Source organism: Oryza glaberrima, chromosome 4, assembly GCF_000147395.1.
Source record: "Oryza glaberrima chromosome 4, OglaRS2, whole genome shotgun sequence".
Classification (NCBI taxonomy): Eukaryota; Viridiplantae; Streptophyta; class Magnoliopsida; order Poales; family Poaceae; genus Oryza; species Oryza glaberrima.
Window position 1 is genome coordinate 17,713,634 of NC_068329.1, and position 12,611 is coordinate 17,726,244.

Genomic DNA, 12,611 nt, shown 5'->3' on the forward strand with positions numbered 1-12,611 from the left:
AATGCTTAATTTGAAAAAAAAAAGGTATACGTATATTTGAAATGTACGACTATCATAATGACAAAAATTCTTTATATTTTGTACACTCAATATAATAAATTATTAGATTTTGTAAACCTATTATAACAAAAGTAGTGATTACAGTTTTTAAAGTTTTGAATTTTATCCTAAATATCCGAGAGGAGTACGTAAAACGCCTATTTTATTTTCAACGGCAATTAATAGAATGAGGGGTATGTTTCTAGATCAAAATCTTGTTTCAAAAACCATTAGTTCAAGGTGTTCTGATCTCATTTTTTTTAGCAGCGGCCACAAAATTCCTAACTTATATCCCAATGATGTGTACGTAGTTAATACTCCTTTCGTCTACAAATATAAGAAATTATGGATTCAATTTTATCTGCAAATCCTATATTTCTATAAAGTTCATCCTCACCAAGTGTAGTTAATGCTATTTTTTTCTCATTGAGCCACATCATCTTAATTATTTCTAGCCCTTGAATGATTGATCTATGGTTCAAATTATGTCCCTCCTTTCCTTCTTCTAGGAAATCATATCATCTTTCTTTTGTCTTTGGATGATTATTCTATATCATTTCCCTTCTTTTCATTCCGTCATTGAGGTATATCACCTTAGTTTTGCTTTTGAATAATCTATTTATATATGATTTACATTGTTATAAACCATATCATTTTAATTGTTTATAACTTTTTTTCTTCCATGGTTGATCACAGATGAAAATTATATAAAGTATATAAAGTGATGTCGTGTAGCTATATGCATGTTATTTATACTATTATCATATATAACTCCCGCAGCAACTCGCGGGTTTTATTTTGAAGTGGAGTACTATTTTCCTATTTCATCCGACCATTGCATTTATTGCTACTAGGCATGATCTTTCCATTCAATTAAACTCACATGGAAATTACTTCGAAAGTAATTTCACCTCAACACTTAACTTTGCTAACCAATCTAGAGTCTACTCCTTATATTTGTAGATGGAAGGAGTATCATCAGTGATGATGAGTAGAAACACTCCTTTCAAGTAAATATTACAGTACTATTTTTTAGCCTTTTAATGGTCATACTAATACCAATTTTTTTTCTACTCCCTCTATCCACAAAAGTTACACATATTACTTTTGACACCAAGACCAATGAGAAATTAAATCACCTTGGATGTTAATCAAAGAGCGAATGTAAACATGCAACTAATAAGTATTTAGATGACTACTTGAGTTTTAATGAAGCATGTAATTTATCTCTTCATTTAAATCTTGAATATATAAAGACTATAAATAGGAACAATTTATTTAGAAAAACTCAAATGTAAAATATGTGTAACTTTTATGGATGGAGAAAGTAACTTTCACAGAAGGTGCAGTAAGCAGGTACGGGGACCATCACTCCTCAGTCAAATAAAAAAGAACTAAAATTGATGCTGAGAAAATGAAGCAAATAGTGGATGGGGGAGTGAAAGGCCGAGTTTAGTTCCAAAATTTTTCTTCAAACTTTCAACTTTTCCATCACATCAAAACTTTTCTACACACATAAACTTTTAACTTTTCTGTCACATCGTTTTAATTTCAACTAAACTTCTAATTTTAACGTGAACTAAACACACCCAAAGACACACCACATCAAATCTTGTGCTAGTCATTGGCCAATAGACCATTCAATGGCGGTATTCAATTCCTCTACTGAAACCCTCTCCAAACCTCTCGTAAATGTGCTGCAACCTCCTCTTTCTCTTCTCCCTCTCTATAAAACACAAGCGAAAATAAACGCCACGCCACGCCACCGCCTCCTTCAAACACGGCGGCGCAATGCCTCCCCTGAACCCTCCCCACCTCCACTTCGGAAAGCTCAGGAAGCGGGCGCGCGCCGTGGCCGCCGGCGGCGGACGCCAGCCGGCTGCTGCCATGGCCAAGAAGGGGCTCGTTGGTATCCTGTACAAGCTCCGCGACGTGCACCATCGCGCGCCGCCGACGCCGACGTCGCCCTCGTCGTCGTCGTCCCCGCACTGCCACGGCCGGCATCAGCTCTGCTACCCGCCGGCGCCGTCGTCGTGGCCGTGGCCGTCGTGCCGGCACCCGCGCACCAGCTCGTTCAGGTGGCCGACGGCGCCGCAGCAGGGGCAGGCGGACGACGACGCCGCCGCCGCCGCCGGCACCGTGTACCGCACCGTGAACACTGTCTACGACACGTCGTCGCTGGAGCACTTCAACCCGCGGCGCTCCTCCCTGGACGAGGCGTCGTCCTGCATTGCTGACCGGAGCTTCTTCGCCGTGGAGTCGGAGGTGGAGGTGGAGGAGGAGGAGGAGAAGGAGAAGGAGAAGGAGCTGCAGCTGCGTGAGACGGCCGTCGTGCGCGGCGTCCGCTCGGAGCGGCTCTTCTTCGAGCCCGCCGGCGCGGAGTTCTTGCCCAAGCAGGTAATGCGGCGCACGTCGCGCACTACGATTAAGACGCGCGACGACGCGAGAGCAATCGATCTTGTTATAACACGAGAGAGGATTTCAGGAAATGGCGCGAGGCAAGAACGACGACGAGGCGACAGCCATGGACGTCGTCGCTCGCAAGAACGACGACGTCGACGAGGCGACGCCGATGACCACGCCGCAGACCGGCAAGAACGAAGCGGAAGCGGCGGAGGCCGCCGCGCTGAAGGGCGGCGCGGTGGTGCTGACGGTGGAGTCGGAGGACCCCTACGGCGACTTCAGGTCGTCGATGGCGGACATGGTGGCGGCGCACGGGCTGCGGGACTGGGAGGGCCTGGAGGAGCTCCTGGCGTGGTACCTCAAGCTGAACGCCAAGGGCGTCCATGGCGTCATCGTGGGGGCCTTCATCGACATGCTCGTGAGCCTCGCGTCCTCGCCGATCCCGTCGCAGTCGCCCTCGTCGTCGTGCATCACCTTCGAGGACTACTCGTCGGCGACCATGGAGGAGGAGAGCTAATTAAGCTGTTCTCGAGGAAGACGACGACCACGTTTTGTTTTTCTTTAGCCTCATCAAGAGATGGAAATCTCTTTTTCTCTTTTTTTGGGTGCTAATTCTTTTGTGTTTCCACGAAGGAATGGCAAGTGAGGGAATTATTGTACAGTTGCTAAAAACTAATTGATGCTGATCATTAGTGTAGATTAATTAATTAATTAATGCTGAGATGGCTAATTGATCACTTTGCTCTGCTGTGATCTCTCTTCCTAGCGTAGTGTGGGTCAAGATGTCAAATTTTCAATGGCTGACAATTTTTATCACAATTTTGTGAAGATTTTGATGACAAGATTCAGAGGAATGATGGGTCAAACCCTGTTCCTTGGTCTGCAGGTCCATGAAGGCAATGCAGGTTATCTGGGATATATTAATGAGTCACCAACAGCTCATAAATATGTGGCCTTCATGCCATTGGTTTCTTTGGAGTAATGCGGTACCAGATGATTTTAATCCAAGAGATTGCAATGTTATCAAGCTGTCACGTACTCTACCCTGCGGCAAGTATTAGTAATTATTTTGGTCACATTGACAGGGGCTGTGTGTTTAGTTCTTTTCAAACTTCCAAAAATTTTGTTACATCAAATGTTTGTGTCTTTGGACACATGCATAGAATATTAAATGCAAACGAAAAAAACCAATTACACAGTTTATATGTAAATTGCGAGACGAATCTTTTGAGTCTAATTACGCCATAATTTGACAATGTGATGCTACAGTAAATATTTGCTAATGATGAATTAATTAGGCTTAATAAATTTGTCTCGCAGTTTACAGACGGAATCTGTAATTTATTTTGTTATTAGTCTATGTTTAATACTTCAAATGTGTGTCTATATATTTTAAAAAAATTTGGACAGGGAACTAAACACGGCTAGGGTCAAGAAGGTACTATTTGACCACTAATTCCCATTTTCTACATAATAACATAATATGTTGATAAATATCAGATTTTAAAAAACGCACACTACATAATTTTATAACGAATCTAGGAATGCTATTGTCGTGCAGCCAAGCTAGACACGGTTTATATACTATGGTCAAACCTAAAAAGCTGTTAAACCACATTTAATTTTCGAGATGTTTTACAATGGTTTTTAATGAAAGTAGAATTAAGTTAGACCGTTTATTTTTTTTTCTAATTCAACAGATCATATATATTTATACTACCATCTCTATGTAGAATTTTTTTTACTGCTACTAGAACTCATATATCAACGACTGAGATAATTTTATTGGTGATTATACTGGTAGTAAAATGCTATAGTAGAAACCGCTTCAAAGATTCTGGTATTTTGGCTGAAATTATTGGTGTTTAGTTGGAAGTTCCTTCCAAATACCAGTTGATGAAAGTTGGATTTCTGTTCAGTTTGAGTAAAAACATGTTGAAATTTGCCTCGAAATTCTACAAGAAAATGTCTGTTTCATGAGAAATGTTTGGCCTTGGATTCTTATCTAGGATATCCACACATTAATCCACGCACATATTGCAAGCATGATACTTCCATTTTCGCGAGCATAGTCAGTACAAACACTACTAGGACTGTTTAAGTTTTGTCCATGAATAAGCCTTACCCACAGTCCTCCACGATCACAAGTCCCTTTCAGTGTTTTCGACTTGAATGCGTCGAGTAATAACACAGTGGGTCCATGAATTTATCAGTGCTTATCATGAAGCTTAACTCTTACGGAACAGGACAGACTAGTAATATCAGCTAGGCCCCGGCAGAGTCCTTTTAAATCTACTACTAAATGACTACTTACTCTAATCAAGCCTCATGTTCAGCAGTCTTCAGGAGTTACCAGGACAGTCTAATCAAGGGACAAGAGTTTTTCACTGCCTGGAGTAGAGACTGCAAATTTGGTCGGTAAAGTTTATGTAAAATGGAGTAGTAACTGGGTTATGAACCTTGCAGAATTCAGAAGCCATTTGTGCCATTTGTAGGTTAGATCAAGCAGAAACATAGTGGAACTGAGTGCCATTTCTTATCTTAGCTTAGATAACACTCGTAGTAGTAGCTCCTAAGGCTAGCTTAAGCTTTGTCCCTAACCACCTTGTGAAACTTAATTTATGATGCTTAAAGGTTCAAGCATTCCAAGTTGTTCTTTTACCCTGCAACACTGCAAGTCTGCAGCTTCTAGACTGCTCGCTGAGACATGTTCGTGCAATCCCAGTAAACTGTAGGCTCACAACGAGCGATCTTTGCGTCTCTATTCTTAGGTCAGATTCACATCCAACGCTGGATCATGCAACGCATGGATACCACCAAACAGGAACACATTGTGCAATGCAGAGCACTTGATCGATGAGACGTACTACTCCAGAGTCCAGACAGATTTAAGATCGAACAGGGTATTAATTACTTCTGCAATTCTGCATCCTCTTCACTGCTACTCCTACGTCCGGGACAGCGATCGATCGATCGATCATGCATGCGGCTGATGCATCACATCTCGCCAACATGCAGATGCAAACACATCAGGCGTAGCCCAACCAGCCGGCAACTACAAGCATCGCATGCATGCCAATCCATCTGATCACTGATGATTTACATGGTTCGCGTATCTTTGGGATCACAGGCTTCGACTGTTTTTTTCGCAGCATCTTCAGTGGGTGCCGTTTTTTCTGTAGTTCAGAGATGATAAGCACAGTAAACAGGATGTGCCGTGTTCCTGTTCAAGAGATCCGGGCATGTTTTGCGCTAGTGGAGTGGATGATGATTGTGATGCACAACATCTTTGACTATGAATTGCAGATTTGCAGGTTGGTGATGCGTGATGTACATACATGTGGTTGTGGACGGCATAAATTGGAACTTCTCTGTTGTGGATTTGTATGATCAGTCTTGTCTTGTGGAATCATATGCTTTGTGTTTTGTTTGAAAGTTGTGTTGTTATTGGAAAGTTGATCTCCCTGGTATTTCTCTTTTAGATTTTGTTTAAGAGAGTCAGAGTGAAAGAAAGTTAAGACTCACCGTTTTCTTTCTTACTTTCTTTCTTTCCTTTTGTTTGACTGAAGACAAACTTTCTTTTTTAACTGAAGACTCACCGGTTTGTTCTTTCTTGGTTTGCCTATAGTGCGATCTTCAACACTGAAAATAAATCATTTCTTCACTAGCTGGAGAGATAAAATGAACTTGCTCCTTCTTCTCTATCCATAGTAAAATTCAATCCTTAAATATGAAGTGCTAATAGTAAATATACAGATGGAGCTGAAACATGTAGTGCATTTCTGACGGATGTTTCTGAAGATCGCTCTAAGGAGTAAGGAGTGCATCATCGATTTCAGGCCAAATTGCCAAGGCATGCTCGTTCCAACAATGTTTTGACCGTTTTTATTTTCAGATCAACGAAAATTGTGCCGGATTTGTCACGTTGTTCATTAGCCTCGCTTCTCACGAACCTGACGGAAGTTTCAGTGACAGGGGGCAATTATCTAAGCCTCCCGAGCCCAGCGCCGAGATCAAATTGACTAACTAGTTAATTTCCCCTGCTTCCTTAGCAGAGACGGTCAGACTTGCCAAACCCAATGCACAATGCAAGCTGCAATATTGCAACACACGAGTCACAAGATGTTACAGCATAGTTGAAACTCTCATCAGGATTTTTAGAGCTAAAAGATATCTAGTGGTTCCTGCTGCAACTTTGACAGGGTTAAGTTAAGAAGATAGGAGCAAGTAGTAGTTTGGATTTGCTAATTTAGTCGCCTGATGCAGCACATACTTGCAAACTCTGCAATCGTTAGAGATCTGAGGAAAGAAAAAACAATGCATTATACTCCGGTTCTCCTTAAATCTACAACAAATCGATAACTCCGTAGATTTTTTTTGACCGTTTTAGTGCTGCTCTTTGTCTCCGGATTATTACTGTGGATTATTTTATTTATCTATTCTTTACTATTATAAAAATTGAAGATATTTTTGCCGGTATTTTGGTACGTCATCCGTGTATGAATCGGTTTTTAAGTTTGTTTGCTTTTGGAAATACATATCTGTATTTCAGCCGGTTTTTAAGATCGTTCACTTTCGGTAATACAGAGGGAATCACATAAGAATTTTGTTTAAAAAATACTCACATGCTAACTTGACATTATCGGACTCCTAACTGTAGTTCATGATTTTTTAAATATATATATATCCAAGCGAACTCCCACAGTGAATTTCATCTTAACTAAACCATATAACAATAATAAGATTAAAATAGACTTTACCCATTGCAACGCACGAGCATTTTTTCTGGTTATAAAATAAATTAAATATGTTGAAAAATAAATTTAATATATATAGCTTAGAACATATCATCTAAGTAATGCAGTAGAATATTGTGTTTTAAGAAAACATATTTTTAGAGATGATGAACAAGTAATTTGCAACGGCATTAATCTAGGGAAATGATATCTAAGCGAAAAAAAATAAATAGCATTAATTGTTTGTTGTAGCTATAGCGGACTTCTACCACTACCACTATAAGGTAGGGGATCAAAGATAGTGTATTAGATTTTAGCGGTCGCTATAGCTTAGTGACTGTTATAGCAGTAAACTATTAGCTTTGTTGGGTTGTTACTGTACTTAAACTACGTTCTCTATCTATGGATAAGAGAATTTAACGTCATGTGCCTTTTTATCATATTCATTAATATGTTATTTATAAATTTTATGCTATGAAATGTATAGGTAACTAGATATGCTAAATTTTTAAATTTTAAGTGAAATTTGACACTAGTATTAATATATAATCTAAATGTATAGTAATTTTTAAAATTCCGCTATTGGAACTTAGCACCTTAGCACCTAGAAGGCTACAATAGCACCCTTTATCAGCAACCATCTACTCATACATTAATCCGTGACCATTTGCTATTCTATATTTATTACCTTAGGTGTAAGCATATTTATATTTGTGTATATTAGTTTATGCATCTTCTATTTAAATAAAATATCCTATGCTAGCTTTTTTTTTTCCTTTGGAAACTTATTCCGATACTAGTATTTTGTTGAATCCAAGCTAGGTAGAATTATTGAGATGCACAACCAACAAGCCAAAACAGAGGACATTCGGAGTATCAGCCCAATAATTATCATCTCACTGTCACCTTTTAGCAGGTTTAGTGTCACATCTCCTCCCAGATAAAACCAAACTAACCCTAAATTATTGATCCTAACAAAGCTCACTTTTTTTTAGGCTTTATTGCTACTAGTATATTCGCAAATCGCTTGCTCGATCCAGTTCATCACGAGTCCTTAATTCGGTGGGCCCCACTCGTCATTGACCATCAAACGCAACCGGACAAGGGCAAAGCCGTAATTACCCCCTCCCAAAACCGCCACGCGAGATACCTACCGCCAGAGAGCGGCGGAGAAGCAGCCGAGCATAGCAGTCTGAACCCCCCACCTAGGATGATGTCTATGGCATTAACTATATTCTCATATAGGACTTTTAGCTTATTTGGTACTATATTAATTAAGAAAGAGAAGAAAGGAAGAAACTGGGTCTCATGCAAGACACAGCTTCAACACGAGAATATATGCACTAGACACTATCAAGTTTTATATTGGGAGAGAATAATGTCTTCATAATAGATAAAGAATAAATATGATTGGTAGAGAAGAGAAATGATGTATTTATTAATGGTCCACTTTAAGAAACCATGGGTTGTAGAGTGTAGTTTCTACTGTGATGTCTTATTGACATAGCACCATAGACACTACTTATATATACTATGGGTTGGGATTGCCCTAACCACCTGATTTGCCTTGTCCTCAGCTAACCACCTTGGGCAAGTAAGCGAGCAAGTCAGAAAGCCACCGAACAGAGCAAGGTCACTTCACGCCATTACCTTCTTCTCTCCAAGAACTCGAGTAGATTGGGCAGGAGATTAAGATCCTGGCCAGCTTCGTCTCCAAGAATTCGACGCTCTGGTTCAGGATGTCGGTGGAATTCCTGACGAAAGCGCTCACGTGAGTGTGCCCCCCCTCTTCCCGCTCGCCAATTCTCCCAATTCTGGTGGGGATTTCCGGTGCCGCCTCGCCGGCGCCATGGCCCATGTGCTATGGAGATTATTGATTCATCTGCTTGATTGTTGGGTGGGTGCAGGGCGCTGTTCGGGTATGCTATGCCGGCGTTGGAGTGCTTCAAGGCGATCGAGCAGCGGCCTGGTCGGACGGACCATCTCCGGTTTTGGTGCCAATATTGGTACTGACTACTGACTCAGAAACCCCTTAGCTTGGAGTAATTAGTTCATTTGGTGTGTTCAATTTGATCTCTGGGTGATAGGCTGATGCTTAGAATTCGTCGTAATTGAGTGAATTGGGTAAACCATACGGGGATTAATTTCTGCTATCTGGGTACAGTTAGCTGGATTAGAGCATTAGAATTGGTGCTAATATGTTACTGCATTGCTGTGGAATTCAGTACCAAATCCTCACTTTCACCTTTCTGAAGTGCTTTGAATATTGGGGATCTGAAACACCGTATCTACTGTTTGGAGATCTGAAACACCTTGCAAGAGTTGACCAATTTCAGCAAATCTTGCAGGATCATACTAGTAATACTCGTCATATTCGATGATATCGCTGGTGTCCTCACCTCCAAGTAAGTAATAATCACACAACCACAACTCATCAGCTGTTCCTGTAATCTGCTCCCTGTAACCTGGCAATCCCCTTCATTGAATGACAGGATACCAATGTACTCTGAACTCAGACTCGCCTTCCTCGTCTACCTGTGGTACCCCCAGACAAGGGTATGTAATGCTATGTCTGCAACGCTTGGTCCAGCAACAAAGCTGCAGCTAACTGCATGTCCTGATCATTGTCTGAACTAAACAAGATTTGCCACAAAACTGCAGCTGCACATAACTGCATCTCCTAATCATATCTGAAATTCTGAACTAAAAACGAGATTTAATCTAATTTGCAACACTGAGTCCAGCAACAAATCTGCAGCTGCACAAAAAGTGCATCTCCTGACCACGTCTGAATTAAATAAGATTTTGCTTTGTCACTCTGAACCAGGGAACTGACATCGTGTACGACACCTTCCTGCGGCCGCTGGTGATGCAGTACCAGCCCAACATCGAGGAGCGGCTGCGCTACCTGCGTGCCAATGCTGGCGACATTCTCATCTTCTACCTCAAGAACTTCACCGATAGGGGCTACGATCTCTTCCTCCGGGGGATGGAGTACATCCGGTCCCAGACATCACGAGGCTCAAGAACGAGGGTATGTTACCAGTTACTCTCCGTCCCATATCGTAAGGTGTTTTAGTTTTGTTCTAAGTTAAAATTCTCTAACTTTGATCAAATCTATAAGAAAATATATTAACATCTACTCTACCAAAGAACACTATCAAGACATATTTCATAGTGTATTTTAATGAAACTAATATGATATTGTAGATGTTAGCACATTTTCTTTTACAATCTTGGTAAAGTTAGAAAAGTTTACCTAGCACAAAAGTAAAACACCTTACAATATGAAAACAGAGGAAGTAGTAGTACACATGTTGGGAACCATGGTCATCACAGGATTCCGGAAATGTAACAGTGCAGTCAAAGAATTCAGGATATGTAACAGTGCAGGTGTGTAACTATGTTGGCAATGGTTTGTTTCTGCTGTGCAGCGGTGGTTCTCGTTCGGAGGCGACCGGGCAGAGAGGTCGAGCTACGTTGATGATTATGTCGCCGGCGGTGGCGATCGGAGGAGCACGGCGAGGCACCGGCGACCCCGCGACGATTACTAACGGGCTGGACCGGCGCCATAGGGATTCAGTAGAGAGAGGTGCACAGGATTGGAAACTAGTTGATTAGGAGTGACAAAATTTAAAAGGCCCAAAGCAAAACTTCTCAAAAACATGATGTGTATATATATATAGACAGGTGATCACTGATCCATACTCTGGTATATATAGCTCCTCACAATTTGGCGTTGCAGGTTGGCTAGCTTGTTGGTTTTCCTGTTGTGATTTGTGCACCCGTCTTGGATAGACTACATGATTCATTTTTTGAAACCTAAGGCGGAACTTTGTTCCACTTTTATATTTAGAAGAAGAGAATTGACCCAGTTTATAAGGAAAACCGAGCCCGAAAACCACACAATTGCACGGTTAATTATAGGAAAACCGGCTGAAACCCACCGCTACACAACTGACAACGACGGCGGAGCCCAAAAGCAGGATGTCACCGCCAAGCTAAACACAAAAGCGACATAACAGCTCCCACATCGCAGAAGAGGTGTTATCGTTGCCGAGCTAGCCGCCCAAGCGACCCAGCAGTGCCGACTTCACAACTGCAGCGACATTGAAGACACGAAAGTCGCCAAAGCGAAAAGCAGCTCCGACATCCAACAATGGACATCAGCCAAGCCATCGAGGAGCCACTTCCTTCACGCGGCCAGCACCCCACCAGAAGGAACGAAGTGGATCCAAGAAGACGAAGGCCTCGCCGAGCACAAGGTATGAAAGCTTTTGAACCGAAAAAGACCATCAACGGTCGTCGATGCATTGGAACTTCTCCGAAGCGACGCCCCCAAGGAGGACACAACGTGTAACGCCGCCGTCGCTCGTCCGAAAGCCGGAACAAGGTTTTCACCTAAAGATTGTGGGGGATATGAAAGAATGCCATGACAACGCCTCCAAGAAGGGAAACGACGCCCACGAGCGCCGCCGCCGTCGAACCGGCCAAAGGCACGGCAAGGCTTTCGCTAGCATCTTCACATCACCCACACAAGCACCCCCACATTGACGGCCACAGAATAGTCCATGACGTCTCACAAGCACCCATACCTCAACCGTAACCAATGGCAAAGACGGACCCTTGGCCACCAACTCCTACAGCAAGCCGAAGCCTCCGCCCTCCCCCTAGCGTTCCCCACGACCAGAACAAGGTCCGGCCAAAGAAGGGGGGGAAACCGAAAGGAGGGAGAAGACTCGGCGGCAACGAGGAAGTCGCCACCGCGGACGTCAAGCCCAATTCCTGCTTCACGCCAGCATAAGCCAACGTCCCGCCAACTCCACATCCGCACATCGCCGCCCATCCGACGCGGAGGGGACGGATCCAGCCGCGGACGGCCAGATCCAGCTAGGACGGCGCAAGCCGGCTCGACGTAAGTGCCGCCGCAGCACCGTTGTCGTTGCGACCACCACGCCGCCACATCCTCTGCCTGCGCAGCGCTAGCGCCGTGGCCCCGCGCGGACGACGCCGAGGCCAACGCCGCAACAGGCGCGAGCGAGCCGCCGCTGCCCGCCCACCGCGACGCCGCCCCTGCCTGTCGCCATCTCGAGCCCCGTCGCCGACTTCTCCCTGCCGCCAGCCGCCACCTCACCAGTGCTGTCCTCCGCTGCTCCTTGTTGCGCTGCACCGCTCTCCGCCGTCGCCGGCTGCCCCTCGCGCGCGAGCCAGCCTCCGCCGTCGCCGGCCACACCTCCGGGAACACGGCCTCCCCCGCTGCCAGCCGCGCCTCCGCGAGCGCTGGCCTCCACCGCCGCGGCCGCGCCTCTGCGAGCGCCGGCGTCCACAGCCGCCGGCCGCCCCTCCGCGCTCCTTGCGCGCGCCGCATCCGCTCCTCTCCCCTCCGACTGCCGTCTCCGGCCGGATCCGGCGGGGGCGGCGCCGGATCCGCCG

The 12,611-nt window shown here is 43.9% G+C and overlaps 2 protein-coding genes across 2 annotated transcripts; both read left to right on the forward strand.

Moving 5' to 3' along the window:
• The first annotated feature begins 1,743 nt into the window (after positions 1 to 1,743).
• LOC127771456 (transcription repressor OFP13-like) lies at positions 1,744 to 3,261 on the forward strand. Its single transcript, XM_052297370.1, has 2 exons — positions 1,744 to 2,436; positions 2,525 to 3,261. Exons 1-2 carry the CDS (start codon positions 1,831 to 1,833, stop codon positions 2,957 to 2,959), a joined length of 1,041 nt encoding a protein of 346 aa, XP_052153330.1. The 5' UTR covers positions 1,744 to 1,830; the 3' UTR covers positions 2,960 to 3,261.
• A 5,491-nt stretch (positions 3,262 to 8,752) lies between these two features.
• LOC127769896 (putative HVA22-like protein g) lies at positions 8,753 to 10,999 on the forward strand. The gene is made up of 6 exons (XM_052295556.1): positions 8,753 to 8,949; positions 9,086 to 9,184; positions 9,527 to 9,583; positions 9,671 to 9,734; positions 10,006 to 10,212; positions 10,613 to 10,999. Exons 1-6 carry the CDS (start codon positions 8,918 to 8,920, stop codon positions 10,730 to 10,732), a joined length of 579 nt encoding a protein of 192 aa, XP_052151516.1. The 5' UTR covers positions 8,753 to 8,917; the 3' UTR covers positions 10,733 to 10,999.
• The last annotated feature ends 1,612 nt before the right edge of the window (positions 11,000 to 12,611 follow it).

Bases quoted from the DNA above. Each gene is read 5' to 3' on its own strand.
- LOC127771456 (XM_052297370.1), top strand. From the start codon at position 1,831: ATGCCTCCCCTGAACCCTCCCCACCTCCACTTCGGAAAGCTCAGGAAG. The intron at 2,437-2,524 runs GTAATGCGGCGC...AGAGGATTTCAG, and splicing joins CGGAGTTCTTGCCCAAGCAG to GAAATGGCGCGAGGCAAGAA.
- LOC127769896 (XM_052295556.1), top strand. From the start codon at position 8,918: ATGTCGGTGGAATTCCTGACGAAAGCGCTCAC. The intron at 9,584-9,670 runs GTAAGTAATAAT...ATTGAATGACAG, and splicing joins GCTGGTGTCCTCACCTCCAA to GATACCAATGTACTCTGAAC. The intron at 10,213-10,612 runs GTATGTTACCAG...TCTGCTGTGCAG, and splicing joins CACGAGGCTCAAGAACGAGG to CGGTGGTTCTCGTTCGGAGG.